Source organism: Heloderma suspectum, chromosome 2 (assembly GCF_057233095.1).
Source record: "Heloderma suspectum isolate Gila_16-S chromosome 2, 16-S_ref, whole genome shotgun sequence".
NCBI lineage: Eukaryota > Metazoa > Chordata > Lepidosauria > Squamata > Helodermatidae > Heloderma > Heloderma suspectum.
In genome coordinates, this window is record NC_139459.1 from 164,475,084 (window position 1) to 164,494,610 (window position 19,527).

General features: G+C 46.0%; 1 protein-coding gene across 7 annotated transcripts in view; it reads right to left on the bottom strand.

The window, feature by feature from the left end:
• Window positions 1–19,527, bottom strand: part of ACP5 (acid phosphatase 5, tartrate resistant) — a 52,269-nt gene that overhangs the window by 13,604 nt on the left and 19,138 nt on the right. For 4 of the 7 annotated variants that reach the window (XM_084835743.1, XM_084835742.1, XM_084835741.1 and 1 more), the window contains one exon: window positions 8,446–8,588. The exons of the other annotated variants lie outside the window; for them this stretch is intronic. In XM_084835743.1, coding sequence (XP_084691869.1) covers window positions 8,446–8,526 — 81 coding nt within the window. In that variant the 5' untranslated portion in view covers window positions 8,527–8,588. Of the gene's footprint in view, window positions 1–8,445; window positions 8,589–19,527 lie in introns of those variants that run through there. 7 annotated transcript variants of the gene reach the window in all.

Sequence of the window (19,527 nt, forward strand, 5' to 3'; positions counted from 1 at the left end):
AAAAGGAAAGATGTATCCAGCCTCTGCTTGATTATTTTCCTCATTCTGACACTCTCTGTGCTAATGATAGTAAAACTTGAAAGCTTTGTTATCACTTCACTCACTTGCCAGAGCAATTACCCTGGTGCTCTCTCTGGCAGATGACATCATCGTTCCTGCTCTGAACAAATCTTGGAACTGTGCATCCCCGTATCCCTCCTCCACTACATCACTGTATGTGGGTGGGATGCAATAGCTGATAAAAAGAAAAGTACTAGGCAAAATGAAAGGTGAGGGCTTTTGGCAAGGTGCTGTATGCAGTCTGTCCTCAGGCTCACCTTTTCTCTGTTTTCTCCTTTCTTCAGTTCCATGCCTTCCAGCTCTCCCCCAAATGGAAAGTTTCTAGCATTACCAATCAAAAGATATTTTACAGCTATTCCGTCTTTCCCACCTTAACGCATTTTTTTTTTTTATGGAAAGAAAAGGATGGATGCAACAGGAGGTTAACATTGGAGGATTACAAGTGGATGACAATGACATCTGGACCCCTGCATAAAACTCTGTGAAGGAGGCAGGGAACTGCAATTAAAAGGACCCCTAAGTCAATCTTCCTTTCTTTACTTGCTACCAACTAGTTAGTATCCTTTGCTGGCACTAGCTGTTCTTTCTCCCCATGCTAGCCAATAATCTAAACTTCTGCTTTTTATGATGTCCGGTGTGAAATTTTCCTGCACAAAACTTTTCATTGACTCTTTTCCCCAGGTCCCCTTGTGTCCTCCAGCTACTCTTCCCTTTAGTGCCTATACGTTATTCTATAGCGTCCTACATAGAGGTATGTTCTAGAAAAGGTGTGTCACTTTAAGAGAAGGAAGCTCTCACCCTTTCAGGAAATGAGCACTAGAAGAAAAACATCACCTTATATGGGAAACCCACTAGGCTACATATATTAAACATGCATCCAGCTGCTACCTATGTGACACCACCTAATCCATTATTTAGAGCCAAGGGCTGTGATACAGCCACACGTGTTGCAGTTCCTTGGGCAGGACTCGCCCCTGAAGAATTTGTATCAGTCATTCTTAAAACTATGATAACTGTCCAGTGAAGTCAGGACAAATATTGACAATGCCAGACCGATAGCCAGGAGCTGCCTACTGTAGGACAGTCCTGTGCCTCCTTGATTTTTGTAGAATAAAGCCCATTTGTTCAAATGCATGAAGTGGCCTGTTTTTGCTATAAAAGGCTAAGATGGTAAGGGAAAAAAAGGGTGTTGCAAACTAGGACAGACATTTCTTCAATAAAGTTATGTTAGGGCGCAACACTATGTTCAGAAAACAATGGCCTACAACATAGCTGGCTGGGGAATGCTGAGAGTTGTAGGGCTTTTTTTCTATCTAACATGCATAGGATTGCACCCTTAGTGGCAACCATATTCCTGTTTCACCACTTGGGGGCTCATTTTTAAGTACAACCTTTATGGTAGAACAACAGGCAATTCTGACCTTGTGCTGACAATTCCCTGTGATAAAAATGAACACATATTAACACAGACAATCCCCGAGGCCTTTCTGTTTGGTACAAGGGGTAACTAAGCCAGCAGGAAGTCATTTTACAATGGCAATTAATCCCAGGTAAGTGTGACCTTTTTCACTCCCAAGCTCAGCCCGGCCCAACAATGGTCAGCTCTGCTCCTCATGCTGGCCAGAGAGACAGAACAGAGAATTTCCCTCTGCCTGAGTTATAGAAGTAGCTGCTTGGTTCTAAGCTGCATGTACAAGAAGCAGGATGTGTGCAGAAGCATGATCCTCAGCATAGGTGGCATGGGGTGGGGGAGAAAATGTCCATCCTAAAAATGGCCCGCCCACCCTTTCTCAATTAGAAATACTGAATGTGAACTATCTAACATTATTTCTAGGCTGCCTTTAAGGGTAGAACCCTCCTCACAAAGCGGTGTAGCTGGCTGGGGAATGCTGGGAGTTGTAGGGCTTTTTTCTGTCTAAACATGCATAGGATTGTGCCCTTCATGTTTCAAATGACAAACGGTGGTTGAGCAATAAGTAATGGTATACAGTCCATGCCACCCCAGGCTACTTGCTCCATTCCCTCTCTTCTGCCTCTTCTCACTTCCTTTATATCCACACACAGCTCCTCCTCTCCGCAGAGACAGTGTTCTAGCCCAGCTATTATTATTTATTAAATTTAAGTGTTGCTTCCCATTGCAAAAGGCAGTCCCAAAGCGACTTACACACACAAATATATAAATCCATAATTAATATAACAGAAAAAAATGAAAATCAATATACCCTATAATCAGTACAATAATTCAAGTAAAAATAAACACAAAAACATAATCTAAAAACAATGCAGTACGAAAAGTGTTCACCCACAATACAGAAAATCTCCCCCCCACCCCCCACCCCATACAGCCTAAAATGATCACCACAAAAGCATCCCAGAACAATTGGGCCATAACTAATGTCCAAAAGCCCAAGAAAATGCATACATCTTTGTCTGGGAGCGTTCCATAAGCACAGGGCTATCACAGAAAAGGCCTGTTCCTAGACTGATACCCCCTGAGCTTCTCTTGGAGGGGCACACAGAGGAGAGCCTTGGAAGCTACCCTCAGGGACCTGGTAGGTTCACCAGGTAGGCTTACAGGGAGAGGTGGTCCTTGAGATATGGGGATCCTGAGCCCTCTAGGGCTTTGTAGGTTAAAACCAGCACTTTGAATTTGGCCCAGAAACAAGTGTTGGTGAGCCAGGACCGGACTTATATATTCACACTGCGTAGTCCCAAGGTGTCTCTACATTAAGCAAAATGACCTGCAGGCTGCATCCTTTCCGGGGCTTTCTGCTTTTACTTTCCTTGTGGGAATAGTATGGGCTTCCTTACACAGCAGACACTTTGAGCATCTCTGCACCAGCCTAAAATCCCACATTTAAAGCGGGGCTTTCTGCTTCCATTTTAAATGCAGGATCACGATAAACTCCCTTTACACGTGCTTCCTTCCACCTCCTTTCCCCCCTTATCTGAGTCTTCCATATGTTTCATTATATAGCCACTAGATGGCGCTGTGGTCTAGCTCCTCTTATTGCAGCATTTGGCATTTCCTTTTTCAAGAGGGAACTCAAGCGTGGTAATTTGATAGCTCACTATCTCCTATCTTTTAAAAAATGGAATAAAGGTAATTTAGTGCAGGAGACACCCTGGAGGTTAAGGACGTCATCTAAAGGACCCACACAAACTTCCATGAGTAACCTATCTCAATAGCAGAATAAAAGCTCCGTGTGACGAAACTTGTGGTTTGCATAGATGAAGTGCCTCCCTCTCTCCCTGGCGTGTGTGCAAAGGAGGGGGGGGGGGAGTCTTGCTTTTGTTGCTTAACTTCAGCTGTACTGTTTCATCGCAGCCCTAGGCACACTTACTTGGGAGTAAGCCCCACTGAAGTCAATGGGACTTACTTCTGAGTAGTCATAAGATCATGCTGTAAGTCTGTAACCTTCGGCACACTTACTTGGGAGTAAGCCCCATTTAACTTAATGGGGTGCTCTGAATCAACAGAGGATGCTGATTCTTAACTTGGTGGGGTGCGGGATCAGACCTGTCTCCCTTCATTGCAGGGAGGCATTTTACTCTCTTCTTTCTCTGATTGGCGATCAAGAGACATGTGGTATGAACTGAGGAAAGCCCTTCCTTGGCAAGTAAATGGTGCTAAGCCGGCATTACACCCTGCTGATATGGCACAATTAACTTTTGTTACTAGCTTTTCTCCAATCTTTTTGAAAGCACAATAAAGAGGAAAATGTGCATGAAGTGTCCTGGAGGTTGACAACATCATGTAAAGGACCCACAAAGTTCTGTGAGTGACCAATCACAGGTGTTCATTAAAGCGCTTGTGTAGAGAAACCCCCTGTCAACAACCTAGCCACCAAATTCTGCACTAGCTGCAGTTTCTGAACTGTCTCCAAAGGCAGTCCAACATACAATGCCTTGCTGTAACCTAACCTAGAGGTTAACAGAGCATAGAACACTGATGCTGGGCTATCCCCATCCAGATAGGGTTGCAGCTGGGCTACCAGATGAAGCTAGTAGAAAGCAGTCAATTCCACAGAGACAACCTGAGCCTCCAATGACAATGATGCATCCAGGAGCACCCCCAAGCTGCATACCTGCTCTTTCAGGGGGATTGTGACCCCATCCAGAGCTGGTTGTACTTTCCCCATCCAGAAGGAAGAACCACCCACCAGCAGAGCCTTGTCTGGATTGAGCCTCAGTTTACTGGCTCTCATCCAGTCTATTACCAAGGCGACTTCCCTCACAAGCTATCAACAAGCCTTTTATGGTGCCTCTTTCATTATCCCAGTACTCTGCATGTTCGTGAGCAAAAGCACCACATCAGATCAGCTGGTTGGTGATAGACACTTCATTGCTACTGCTGCTATCACCACAAAATCTCTCAGCACACCACAATCAAGATAACACCAAGCCATCAGATGAAATTAACCCTGAGTGCTCACTGGAAGGACAGATACTGAAGCTGAAGCTCAAATATTTTGGCCACCTAATGCGAAGAGAAAACTCTCTGGAAAAGACCCTGATGCTGGGAAAGACTGAAGGCAAAAGGAGAAGGGGACGGCAGAGGATGAGATGGCTAGATAGCATCACCGATGCAATGAATATGAACTTGAGCATGCTTCGGGAGAGAGCGCAGGACAGGAAGGCCTGGCGTGCTATGGTCCATGGGGTCACGAAGAGTCGGACATGAATGAATGACTGAACAACAACAACAACAACAACAAGTATCCTCATTTGGCTTACCAACATCCCAGGGTTTGTTAACTATTGGGTGCCCATTCTATGTGTATAGATGACATCTCTCCAACAACCAAAAAAAAAAAAAGTTATAGTTTTCTCCTTTTCCCCTATCCCCTCAAAGGAAAATCAATATCTTGCCTCTCTCACTGTGCCTTCCCCTCTTTGTGAAAAGATCCACAAAAGCTTATGCCATAATAACTAGACTCTTTGCTGTTTTTACCATTTATATTGCCACCTTTTCTGGGGTAGATAATAGGGTGGCAATGTTCACTTTGCATGTTCTAGGTTGATAAAAGATCCATTGGCTACTTAAACAGCAGCTAGGCCGTATCCATGCCCATTCACACAGCCTAGTTCACTGCACAACTTGCTCATCTTTCTGGAAAAGTAGGAAACCCATTCTGTAGCTCCCATCTTCTTTAGTAAATTTGCACTTGGTTATATGTGTTGGAATCCAAAACACACGTGCTACAGAGCAGGGTTGAGGAACCTTCCAGGGACCATAGGATTGCTCTCTCCATCAGGGGTAGGGAACTTCTTTCAGCCCAAGGGCCAAATTCATTTTTGGGGAAGCATTCGGGGAGCACATTCCAGTGGTGGGTGAGTCTGAAGGCAAAGGGAATGTGGCCAAAAAACCCAAAAAATACCAGCATACTGTAGTTTAAAGCTCTTACTGCCAGCAGCTGAGCCTCAGGAGAGGCATTTCAACATTTTAGAATGGGAAAAGAACTGCACAAAAGCCGGGAAGCCACCAAACGATTGGTAGCTGGGGGAAAGGGGCGGGGGTAGGGGCGGGGCCTTCTGGGGAATCATGGAGGGACGGATTGGGCCCCCAGGCCTGAGGTTTCCCACCCTTACCGTACATACTCTTTTTGAATGAATCTAACTACTGGTTTCAACTGGTTAAACATTTGTTCCTTCTCCAAGGGAACTCTGGGAGCTGCAATTTGGGGGAAGGGCTAGGGATCTCAAACAGAAAATGCAGCCCCCTCACAGGATACACAGGAATCTTGGGGAAGCTAAGTTTGTAGGACAGATATACCCACTGTGTTGCAGTTTCTCTAAACAGGGCTTTCCTCTTTCGCGGAATCACAAACCGTTCATCACAAGACAGGCCCAAGCACCCATGAACCTGGGCCAGGCAAACAACAATATATTTTAAACCAGGCCATAACAGTCACCGTGTGACCCAAGCAGAGAGCAACTGCCGCCCATGCAAAAGGTATCTGCACTGCAAGAATAGGTCCAAAGCTCAGATGACAAAAACCCTGTGCAGATTACGAATCGGTGGGATGGGGGGGTGAAATTATGTCTGCTGCCCCCCCAAAACCCTCCTGAGATTGTGAGTAGGCTCTGTGCAGAGGAGCCTGTAGAGGTAGGTGTGTGTATGTGTGATGGTAAGTGGTGTGTGAGTGTGTGGTGGGATAGGGCCAGTAGGTGCAGTCTCACTTCCCCCTCCATGTATTGATTATCCCCAGATCAGTCATCTTCACAGGTCAAAAGAAGAGAGCTAAAGTGTTCCTCCCCAGAGCCCCAAGTCTGCTTGACATGGTGGGGGAGAATTCCTTCCCAAATCAAACTATGGTAATCACCCAGGCTCAGAGCAAACTTCACTCCTTCTCTCTCCCCCTGTCTCTAACTCTTCTCATGTCCTAGAGCAGCCTTCCCCAACCTGATGCCCTCCAGATGTTTTTTGACTACAACTCCTATCATCCCCAGCCATCAAGTCCACACAGCAGTGGTGGGGAACCTGTGGCCATTCAAATGTTGCACTCAAAAATTCCATCTGATGCAGCCCCAGCCAGCATTGCCAATGATCAGGGAAGATGGGAGTTATAGTTCAACAATATCAGGAGGGCCACAAGTTCCCCAGCCCTGCTACATTGGCTGGGGTTGGCTGGGGATGATGTGGTTTGTAGTCTAACACATCTGGATAACATCAGATTGTGGGAGGCTGCCCTAGAACAGGGGTGGCCAATCAAAGAAATATTTTCCATTTGTTAGAAGTGGAGATCTTCTACATTTTAATATTCTATCTCTCTTGTTTTATAAGTATGCCATATGTACATGTTTTTCATGTAATGCTATGCCTGAACGTATATGCTAATCATGACCACTTATGCAGGGCTCAGTCAGTTTGTATGGCAAAATATATTTCTGGTTGCTAGACCACTGCCATCTTATTTGGAGAGTAACCCCTAAGGATGGTGTGGAGACTGTGGATAGGGAAACATTTTTCTCACTCTCTCAAAACACTAAAACCTGGGGTCATCCTATGAAGCTGATTGGTGGGAAATTCAGGACAGATAAAAGGAAGTACTTCTTCACATAGCGCATAGTTAAACTATGGAATTTGCTACCACAGGATGTAGTGATGGCCACCAGTTTGGATGGCTTTAAAAGGGGGTTGGACAAATTCATGGAAGAGAAGGCTATCAATGGCTACTAGGCTTGACGGCTATGTGCTACCTCCAGTACCAGAGGCAGTGAGCCTATGTACACCAGTTGCTGGGGAACATGGGTGGGAGGGTGCTGTTGAACTCATGTCCTGCATGAGATGGCTTTCCCATCGACAGCTGGTTGGCCACTATGTGAACAGAATGCTGGACTAGATGGGCCCTTGGTCTGATCCAGCAAGGCTCTTCTTATGTTGTTATGTTCTTATGATACCCTACTTAGATGATCGTCCCTGCCCCAGAGGATGTGGTCATCGTGTTGGTAAATCTTCCTGTCCACACAAGACATTGAAACAGAAAACTGCAAGGGAGATAGCTTTTAGAAATATATCCAACTCTTATCTCAAAAATCAGTGAGATTCTTTTCTCCTTTATTAAGGAAACTTAATTCTACATAAACCAGTATCACAACCAGTGGTGTAGTGATAAAAATTTTAAGTGCAGGTGTTCATCATGGAGGTGTCCCCATAGCCAGGCCCCCACAGAGAGTCACAAAATGCAGACAGGTGTGAATCAACAAACCATTTCTAGCAGTTCTCATCTCCGCCAGAAGCTACCGGGAGGATTGCCATTAAGCTCAAAGGTACAGAGAAGCCTGAGATGGGCTGCAGATGATGTAATTGTCCCTGCTAGTCAAAAAAATCCTGGTGCTTTGCCCCTGCAAACTTTGGCTTCACTACAACACTGATCCCATCTCTGTATATGTGTGGTAGCCCCTTAAGCCCCAGAAGAAAATATGTGTGGCCAAGAGGGGGGATGTCACATCAAGAACCTTTTCAAAAATACTTTTCCTTATCTCAGTGGCCCATAATCAATCATTATTTTAGTTTTTCTGCACATCCCTCCCCAGTGAGGGGATATGCTATATAGCCTGGGGCTTGGAAACTGCAACCCTGGGCTGCTGGGTTCTATTGTATCTGTCTGTTGTATCTATTGTATCTATCTGCAGCTGCCTAAATAAAGTTCAGACTATATTTGGAAGGACCAATATTCCAAGAGCTGGCCTATCAGATAAAAATAAAAGAAAAACATGGGGCAGCAAAGGAGGAAGCTACAAAATTTTACAGAGGACAAGTCATCCTGTCCTGACATCTCAAAGTTGGACATAATAGAACAGGAAGGTGGTAAATCCTGGTTCTTCTCACCATTATGAATTCCGAGTTTGAGAGAGTAGAGAATCAATGACCAAACATACCTCTCTCTTGCTGAACACACTCCTAATCCAGCCACATCCATGTCTGCCACTACAGTTTCGGATTGTAGGAGACAATTCCATGCATAAAAATAATCCAACATTTAGTGTAGAACTGGGATTTTAAGGAATCTTGGCGTTTCATTCTGAGAAAAAAAAAGTTAGTTACTAGTCCTCATAATTCATGAATCTATGGTGGTTTTGCCTAATTCATAAGGTGCGAAATTTCCAACCACAGCAATAGATACACAAAATGTCACTGGTTTCACCATGTTTGTTATGATGTGTAAACTGAGGATGTGGATGGGGGCAGCAGCTTTGTGGGCATCTGATTTGGATGTTGCTCTCTCAGTTCATGTCATAGATTGACAGACAAGACAGACAGACAGACAGACAAGGGGTAATGTGAGCTGAATGACTAAGGGCGCAATCGTATGCATGTTTAGACAGAGAAAAGGCCTACAACTCCCAGCATTCCCCAGCTAGCATGGCTGGCTGGGGAATGCTGGGAGGTGTAGGCCTTTGTCTAAACATGCATAGGATTGCGCCCTAATATGCATAAAAACTGGCTATTGTGCACATTCACCATGCCTCATGAAAAATGTGCACATAATCTATCCATGAAGAGGGAACTATGCATATTTTCTGGTCAAAATACATATTCTCCAACAGGCTTTGGGGAATGTGCTTATCTCTCTGAACACTGTTTCATACATTCTCTGGGCCTTGTGCATACTTTCCAACAGGACTTGGGGAATGTGCATATCTCTCAGTAAGAGTTTGTTGATCCCCTGGGCATTATACATAATCTCCAACAGACCTTGGGGAATGTGCATATCTTAATTATATTTTCTACATTTGGGGGGGTACTTAAATGCCCTCTCCCTGTTGCTATGCAATGTTTCTTGTCTGCATGCACAAAAACATGTCTGTCACAATGGTTGGACATTTCATGACAACCCAATAGTTTTCAGGCTTTCCATGTTCAGGGAATCCTTTCCACATGGATTTGTTTGTTGAGTAGCCCCTGTATGTTGCATAGGGAATTCCTCCCTAGGGAACTCCGTCATGCCCCCTCTTTAATGAGCTTCCATCGTGCATTAAAAACGTGGTTGTTCAGGCAGGCATTTGGGGTGGGTTAGGGTATTTAAAAAAAAAAATTTATGGTAAAATTTTATTGTTTTAAATTGTTTTATGGTGGGTTGTACATCGCCCAGAGTGGCTGGGTCAGATGGGCGATTAATAAATTTAATAAATAAAATAAATAAAATAGAATTCTGGGGAGCATTCCAGGTCACACACTCAGTTCACACAGAGTGCTGGCCAGGGCTGTTTGGCCTCACCTTTGCCCTGCATCAGCTCTCCCCAACCGGGTGCCCTCTAGATGTGTCAGATGACAACTCCCATCATCCCCAGCCAGCATGGTCATGCTGGCTAGGGATGATAGAAGATGTGGAAGACGCATTGAGCAGGGGGTTGGACTCAATGGCCTTGTAGGCCCCTTCCAACCCTACTATTCTATCATTCCATGATTCTAGTCTGATATATCTGGAGGGTACCAGGTTGGGGAAAGCTACCCTGCACAAACAGAACACATGCCCAGGAATGAAGACAACCAATGCTGCCCTGTGGCTGCACAATGCAGGGGAAGACCTGTAGTAGTGTGCAAACTGCCTTCCAGAGAAGCTTGTCTGCTGTTAATGATCTTCTCACTCAGAAATGCCTGCTAAGCGGCCAAAGAAGCTCAGGAATTCCTGATGAGACCATCTGAAAGCCATTTACTCAGGCAAAACCATCACAGCCTCTTGCTGTAAAGAGGAAACAACACTGAAAGCATGTGCACAGCCCTCCCCCTCCCCACACCAACATGCAGTTATCCCTGCAGAGTTCCTGGGACAGAGGTTCTATACCCTGCATAACTTATTTCTTCCCCATAGCCTCCATGTCCCTTACTAAATGCACTGCATCTGCTCTTCCATTTATATGCATCTCTTCTATGTATACAACATGGCTCATGACATAAGCCAAAAATACTTTTTAAAATGACTAATTCTGCAAACACTGGAAAGTCAGGTTTCGGATACAGGATGCACCCCGTGTATACTTAAACAGGAAACTCACGAACCTACATGCACAGATTAGTCTGACTATAGAGCCAGAGTCTGCAGGATGTAGAATTGGCTACACTCCTACAGACACTCAGTGGGACTTACTTCTGAGTGGAGATGTATGGGATTTGCTGCATAAATTAGAATGGCTCAGATTATGGTTCATCTGCTTTACCACATACACACTAGCCCTATGCAGGTGTTCAGCCTGCACACATGAGGAATAAAAATGTGGTGGGGACAAAGGTGCACATGCAAGCCTCACCCCAATGTCCTGGGGCATGTGGGTGCCCCTGACTGTTTGCATAGGGCTACTGACTTTGTTAATTCTTGTTCATATCTAAAATCTGTATAGAACAGGGGTGCAGAACTTATTTCAGCCTCAGGGCTGAATTCCATTTTGGAGAAGCTTTGGGGGGTTGCGTTCCAGCAGTGGGCAGGGCCGAAGGTAAAAGGGGCAGAGCCAAAAATACAAAAATGCCAGCACGTTTTAGCTTAAAGCTAAAACTGCCATAACTAAGCCTTAGGAGAGGCATTTCAACCTTTTAGCATGGGGGGAAACCTGCACACACACACACACACACACACACCCTGCACAAAAGCAGGGGGAAGGAAGGTGGGGCCAGGGGAAGGGGCATGGCCATTTGGGGAACCCTGGAGGACTGGATTGGGACCCAGGAGGGCTGGATTTAGCTTCTGGACCTGATGTTCTGTACCCCTTGTATAGAGGAAGGGCAATGCATCAGATTCCATGTTTCTAAGGACAACTCTGTCGTGATGTTAACCGTTTCTTTTTACATCGTGGTTCACAAAATCTCCATGTCAGACTTCAAGTCAGGCAACATGCACCAACATTTATTTTCAGGGCTGGCCCTCCCATGAGGCATAGTGAATCACCCGCCTCAGGTGGCAAAGTGGAAAGAGTGGCAAATTGCACACTCTCCATCTGCACCAGGATGCCCCATGGGTGCTGCTGGATGGATGGGTGCCTGGGTGGGAAAGTGCTGTGGAGCAGGGGCGTGCTTCAGACAGCCCAGCTGACTGTGGCATTTGCCACAGTGGGGGAGCGGAGCTGATGGCACTCTCCAGAGCTGCCGTCCAGTGACATCACTCCTAGTGGCAAATGCCACCGTGGGAGAACAGCTGGTGGAGCTCTCTGGAACAGCCACCACCCACCCTCTGGCTTGCTATGAGGATTTGGTCAATGGGTGGCCAGGGACTGGAAGGTTGTGGGGAGATACAGAGACATACAGTGGGGAGATGGGGGCCATGGTGGGGGCAGCGGCTTGCTCAGAGATGTGGCGGGGGTACGGGGGAGATGCAGTGAGGGGAGATGCAGTGGGAAGCTGGGAGACGTGGGAGGGAGATGCAGGCGGGGTTGGGGAACATGCAGTGGGGGTGGAGAAGATGTGGTGGGGGCTGGGAGACAGGGTGGGGGAGACAAGGCAAGGGTGGTAATGGGGGTGGACAGACGCAGCGGAGAGCTTGCGCCACCCTATTTATTTTCCTCCCATCCCTAGTTGTATCTTAAGCTGTGTATACAGAAAAATCACATCCTAAGTGGTCTATCATGGAAGGCTTAGAGGACACACCAGTCAGGGATTTAGACAAGAACTTCATTGTCTCTCTCAAGCAATAGCAGGAAACCCCTGACTCCACCCAGATACAACTAAGTCCAGTGCCACCTAGGGATGGGAGAACCAGCGACTTTCAAGCTTGCCCAAATTCTCCGAAAATCACTTCAAAGTTCGCTTCAGCCTGCTCCTGTTTTCATTTGTGACCTGCTTTTTGGTTGTTTGAATGGGAAAAGTGCATATTTCAAATGGGACAAGTACAGAATTCTGTGCGTATTTTTCAAAAGTGCGCACTCCCCTCCCCACTGACTAAAATGTGCAAATGCGTATTTTTTAAAGAAAGAGTGCACATTTTTTAAAGTATGCATTTTCCAAACATGATCGCAAATTGGGGAATTTGCAAACATGTCTCCCCAGAAAGCAATCCTGCTTGTATTTATGTTCAGGATTGCAAATGGGACATGATCTGTGAACAGAAACAGTACTTCCTGGCAGAGGACTCCTATCAGTCAAAAGACACTGTGTGGCTATCCCCACTTTTCCGCCTTCGTGGCTTTTTTGTGGAAAGAAAAGCGGTGGGCGAAATAGAAGATGATGACAGTCCCCCCCACACACACACACACACATTCTGTCAAAGAGGCAGGGCAATTGCATGATAAAAGCCTTATCTGGAAGTACCCCCAGTGACTAAACTATATAATGACACTGCCCTTAGCCAGGCGGTAGCTTATCCTAAGACTCTGGCGAGCAGCCATTTTTACTAGTGGCCCAATTGGGGCAGGTGGTGGTGGATGGGGGCAGGGTAAGCTTTCCTCCAAAAGGCCTGTTGCCAAGTCCAGCTGCTGCTCTGCCTCCCATTTCCATGGACACAAGCTAAAATGTGAACCGCCCAGAGAGCTTCAGCTATGGGGCGGTATAGAAATATAAGAAATGAAATGAAATGAAATGAAATGCAGAGGAAGGAGCGGAGGGCACCAGCCAAAGAAATATCCTCCTTCAACCTGGCACACTCCACTCTCCATCTCCATCCCCAGCATCTCTTCTGGAGGGAAGGGACGGACCAGAATAAGTCAGAGAGAAGAGGGTTTTGTGGACACACACCAATCTGCTCTGTACTTGGCTCCCTCTGGAAGAGGAAGCAAAGATATTCTGGTCTTCCTGTTGGCGGATGTGACCTTCTGAGGTGGGGTGGAGGAGAAGAAGGAGAGAGGGATTGGCAGCTGGGTGCCAAGTGGCATTACTCGGAGATCAGGGGCAATCCATGAGCTGGCTCTTAGCCTGAGGCTGGCAGGCTGGCCTGGTTCCAGAAACCAGGCCAGGCCAGGCCAGATCCCACTCCCTTCTTCCTTCCCAGACTCAGCATGCTGTCCAGGTTTCAATGGGTTTTAAGGGCCGAACTAGACAGGACACCATTCATGCAATTTGAAATAGCAGATGTGGGCTTACAATCCACTTCAGGACCCTGGTATCGGGGGCTGGGGGAGTAGCCTGTTCCCCTGCACTGTGGTCTTGATCCAGATCAGATCACTCCACCATGCCTGTCTGTTTGCATTGGGAGGGAAGCTCCCACATTTGCAGGGTATGTGAAACCTGTCTAGAACAGTGGGTTCAGGACAGGGTAGAAATCATAGTACCCAAAGGGCATTTAACTTATTACCGTCCATTGTATGGTATATGCTGAATGCTCTTTAGGGCAGGGGTGGGCAACTTGTGGCCCCACAGATGTTACTGGCCTGCAGCTCCCATCATCCCTCACCATTGGCTATGCTGGCTCGGGCTGATGGGAGTTGCAGTCCAACAACAACTGGAGGGCCACGAGTTGCCCACCCCTGCCTTACACTGTACGCACAAAAGGGTGGTTAACTCAGAGGACTGTGAGGGTGACTCCCTTCATTTCTCACTGTACATTTGTCAATTCTGAACAGTTAGCATTTGTGTCGCTGGAATGAGGGATGAGCTTTATTCCAGTCTCACAGCTGGCCACAATACTTGCAAATTTTCCAGTTGCACTTACACACAACTTACTGTGTATGACCTGTTTACCCAAGGCAAAAGTGCGGTGCATGAGCAGCCATTCCCATTTCAAACTACCTTCAACTCTCAGGGGTGGGGATATTACTGGCTCTGCTCCTGAGCCTTTAACAGCAGCCTGGCATACAGTTAATAAACAGGTCAAGCTTTTCCTATCACTTCATCTCCATGGCAGTAAAAATGTCATCTGCTAAATTTCTGCACACCAGGCTAAATATGAAAGGCAAAATAAAAGGAGCAGGAAAAAAAGGCAGCCCTAATTCTGTGTGGTGTCATTGTTCTCTCAATTTCATTCTTCCCCCCTCTTTTTTCTTGCAAGCAATACTCTTCCCTTTTTAAGGGATGTGCCCAATTCTTCCTCTCCTCCCTTCAGTGACTTGCCCTTTCCGTTCCTAACAGAATCTCATGGATCTGACTCTGTGACTTGGCAGTACTGAATCATGGAGCAGTAATCTTTCCAGCCAGGGTAGATCTGCTGAAGAGGTGGCGTGCCTCTGGGACAAGGTCACTCTTTTATTCCTGATGGGTTAATCCAAAATAAATATGACTTTCTATTGCCAAATACGCAATCACTAGCTTAGATGGAAATCACAACTGTGAACATACAGATACACATTTAAAGGGTGTGTGTGTGTGGGGGGGGGGAATCCATGCTTTCCACATTCATTAAAACATCAAGTAAGGTTGCCATGGGGAAAAAGGCACCCCCCCAAAATGGCTAGATCTGCTCCTGTGATTTTAGCAGGAATTGCTCAAGCAGTTCACAGCATGGAAATAAGCATCACCACTTGACAAATGTCTGTACATCAAGCTGCTATTAAAGATGCAGGAGCAGGGACTAGTAAAAAATAAAAATAAAAAGTTGGCAACCTTATAAGCAGTCATGCTGATAACCCATGGAGCAAGCACATGCAGTTGGGCAGAGACTAGGGTCAACTGTACCATAAGGCAAATTGAGGCAGTTGCTTCAAGTGGCAGATGCTGGGAGGTGGCAGCAAGGTGTTGTGCACCGTGCGGCCTGCCTTGCCCTGCCTAAGCTAGCCTGCTGCCTTTCAGTGCAGTGGAGGACACAGTCCCATCATCAGTGTTGAAGAAAGATTAAACTGCCAGCCTAGTTGGCATTTGTATATGGAACGCGGCGGGGGGGGGGGGGACTATCTTGCGCTTTGCCTCAGGCAGCAAAATGCATTGGGCTGATCTTGGCAGGTACCCACCAAGGGGAGGGGAGGAGGAGACATTGTCTGCCCTTCAAGGAGAACTGGACCTGAGAGTTGTGTGGGGATGGGCTGGGGATAGCTATTCACAAAAGCAACCCATTGGCAAGGTACTCAGTTGCTCATTATTGCTTCACATGTTCCAGGGCTGATCCCTGGCACTCAAAGCGTGGTTCTAGTGCATAGTTCTGGTCAAGCCAAAACATCAGAATACAAAACAGACTTGAAATGTGTGGGATTTCCATCCCCATCTCTGCCCCAATATTCACATGCAAACAGGAAATATTGTGACTCTAAGCAAGAACATTGAAGTCAAAAGTCTGAATCCCCCAATCCCCTGCACATAGGGAGTTCCGTTATGCTGAGCCAGACCAGTGGCCCCTCTAGCTCAGCATGCATAGGCTGACAGCTACCTTCCAGGGTCTCAGGATCTTTCCCAACCCTATCTGGATTGAACCTGGGGCCTCTTACATACAAAGCAGGTGCTTGTCACTTACGCTATGCCCCCCACTCCACCCACCCATGTATTAGTTTCAGTTCTCACTATAATGACCTCTGTTGGCAAGCTCTATTGTCTGGGATAGTCCGATGCTACATCCCACTTATTCCACAACAGCCAAATGGCCTGTCCCAGGAAAGTGGGGTGGAACTCTTGGGTGACTCCTTTATGGAGCAGGAACAGGCCTGTAACTGCAGGGTGGCTATGAGGGCCTGGACCCACAGAGAGATTTCAACTTCCTTCCCTGAATTTTCAGTTTGCCCTTAAACTTTCTACCTCTTACTTCTCAGATATAGAAGGAAAGATGTGAAGGAAAGATTCTATCCAGCTCCTCAGTAACTGGTAAACCTATTCTCACCTTCCATTGTTTTGGACAATGAGTGCAAAGGCACTGGGATGATTGACAAGCAATAGGAACATGTTAAAAAAATCATACCATTGTTATTTAATACAGTTAATATGTCTAAGCATATCATGCCACCTGTGTTTTGATTCTGTCTTTTCTGCACTAGTTCTCCACATTATTATTATTTATTACATTTCTATACCACCCCATAGCTGAAGCTCTCTGGGTGGTTTACAACAGTTAAAACATTAAAATACAATATAGAGCCTCGTGTGGTGCAGAGTGGTAGGCATATATAAATACAATATACGCCTACCACTCTTTGTATATTGTATATAAATACAATATACAAAGTTTAAAAGCCATTTACAGAAAAGCATATGGACAATATATACAAACAACATATAACTACAAACAACTTTGAACTAAAAACAATTTAACAACAACAAACACCCAACAATAAAACAACACAGCTCAAAAACAGTACGCAAGGGTCTGCACAAGGAACAAGACTTCTAAAAAGGGAAGCTTCCTGGTATACCCTTGGGTCCTGTCTTCCCACTACTGAATTTCTGACTATGGGGCTAAGCAGGAAGAAGAGGGGGTCAGACTGTTCAATGGGGCTGCTTGAATGTGATCTCCAGACATAAAGGAGGACCCAGTAGGGGGTGCTCTACCTTGTTTCAGAGTATCCCCATTTTTTTCTATTTTCAGGACAATGGCCTATGACCGTAAGGGGAGTTTCCATTCCAGCCTGGAAAGGCAGAGGAAGAAGACTTCTGCAGGGCCGGATCAATAAATTTTGCTGCCTGAGACAGAACAGCAAATGGCACCACCTCCCTGGCCAAGGTGTATTGTACCCCAAACCAGCCAAATTATTTTGGCACATGAGGCAGAAAACCTCACAAGCACTTCTCTCCATCCCTGCTGTAAAACTGTAACAACAACAAATTGAAATAATAATTTGCTGCCTTTTCATGACAACCAAAATCCGCTGCCTAAGGCAGCCGTCTCACTATACCTAATTGTAAGGCCAGTCATCACTGACATCAAGGCCAGGCACATCCCAGGCACACTGTCTAACCATGACCTCTGCAAACAAAGCTGTTGTCTCCAAGTTAATCCCCTGAAATCCCACACCCCTCCCTAAAAACACTTGCAAAATTGCACATCTTGCCTTAGCCATAGAAGTGCCCACCAAGTAATGTTTTGTGTTGCTTTTAGCCTTCCTGCTTAAGTCAGATGGAAGGGGAATTATAGGCCAGTTTTACTCTGTTTAACTTCTTTAATCTTTTTACACCTTTTCAAGCTCCTAACCCCCAATATTGTGCCAGAACTGAACTGGAAGTGAAAAGGGTAAATTTTGCCTCGGAAAGAGAAAGCGGGGCAGGCGGTGGGGAGGCTACCATTCCAAAAGTTAAGCTTATCACATCCTTTGTGTCACCTTGAGTGAGGTCCTTTGCCTCCCTCACTTAATCACTGAAAGATCCTTTCTCTCCCATCCACGTTATCTGTTAATGTCCCAGGTTATGGGCAGAGACAGCGGGCTCCTTCACACGGAGCTTTTATCCTTGAGACTGTTCCTTCATGGAGGTTTGCAGGCTCTTTACATGACGTCATGACTCTGCTGTGACCCTCCAGGGGTCTCCTGCACTAAATGCCCCCTTGTTCCATTTTTAAATAGATCACAGATAATGAACTATCAAATTACCCCTGTTGTGTTTCACTTCAGTTTCCTCCATGAAAAGAGTTAAAGACGCAAGAAGAGGAGCGAGATCAATGAAAGATAATGGAAGACTCAGATACAGTAAAGAATGCAGCGGCCTGCCTGATTAAAGGCAGCCGTCAGTGAGACCACATCACTCCAGTGCTGAAGGAGTTGCACTGGTTACCAGTTGTTTTTTGGGCCCAATTCAAGGTGTTGGCATTGACCTTTAAAACCCTATATGGTTCCGGCCCAGTCTATCTTAAGAAGCGCCTCCAACAACACCAGGGACGCCGCTCAACGAGAACCGCCTCGGTAGGCCTTCTGTCTGTCCCATCAGCCAGGACAGCTAGGCTGGTGAGGACTAGGGAGATGGCCTTTTCTGTGGTGGCCCCCACTCTGTGGAATTCCCTCCCTAGTGACCTCTGCCATGCCCCCTCTTTGATGAGCTTCTGCCGGGCTTTAAAAACCTGGCTGTTCAGGTGGGCATTTGGGGTGGGTTAGGTTTTTTTTTAGAGCAGTGTTGTTTTGTTAAGTTTTTTGTTGTTGTTGTTCAGTTGATTATGTAAATTTGTTATTAGTATTGTACGCCACCTAGAGTGCCTGGGTAACTGGCCAGATGGGTGGCTAATCACTCAATCACTCAATCAAATAAATAAATAAAATAAGACTCGGGAGAAGGAGGGGGAAAGGGAGGGGGGAAAGGAAGCGAGTGAAAAAGGGAGTCGTCGTGATCCTGCACTTAAAATGGAAGCAGAAAGCCCCGTTTTAAATTTTAGGATTTTAGGCTGGTGTAGAGATGCCCAATAATGGGTATACAAGGCTTTCTTCCTTTCCCCCTACCTCTTATACCTGGAGTGCTTCCAGAGAGGGCTTTTATTGTGCTACCACCCTGCCTCATTCTTGGAATTTTATGAGGGGTTCAGAGGACGAAGTCTCCCATTCAAAACCCTCCCATGTTTTCCTACTGCTTCTTCTATGTTTTCTTATTGCAGAAAATTCATTAGACAGAATAGCTGTACAAAATAATTTGGTAACGCTAGGAACCCCCCATCTAGAAGCATCCCAAGGAGCCAGATCCCTTTGCAGGGATCTAGTTCTGCTATTACCATTCATGAAGTACGATGCCTTCTACGTGGTAGTGCTGGGAGCCCTCCGTCTGGAAGCACTAGATGGATGCTTCCAGACAAAGCCTGAATTGTGCAATCATCTTGCCTCAGTCATGGAATTTTATGGGGTCAGATGTCTGAGTCTTCTACTTGTAACTCTCCCATGTTTTCCCACAACTTCTTCCATCTTTTTTGTTAATTGAAAAAAAAAACTCATTAAGGAAGGAAAGGCAGAATAGCTGCACAATGCCTTATGAGTAGTAGTGATAGGAAGCACCCCAGGAAGGAGTCAGAAAAACCATTTTTTCCCTCACCTCTATCTAGCACACTCACAACCTGTTTCCCAGATCTGAGGAACTACTGAACTGAGAACTTAGTTTTAGTTTTAATTATTAAATCCAGGGAGTAGGGATAAAAGGAGCACCAGAAGTCTCTGAATCTCTAGAACTCTTACTCCAGGAAGGCTCCTCAAGGGAACAACCCCCCCCCCCCGGTTCTC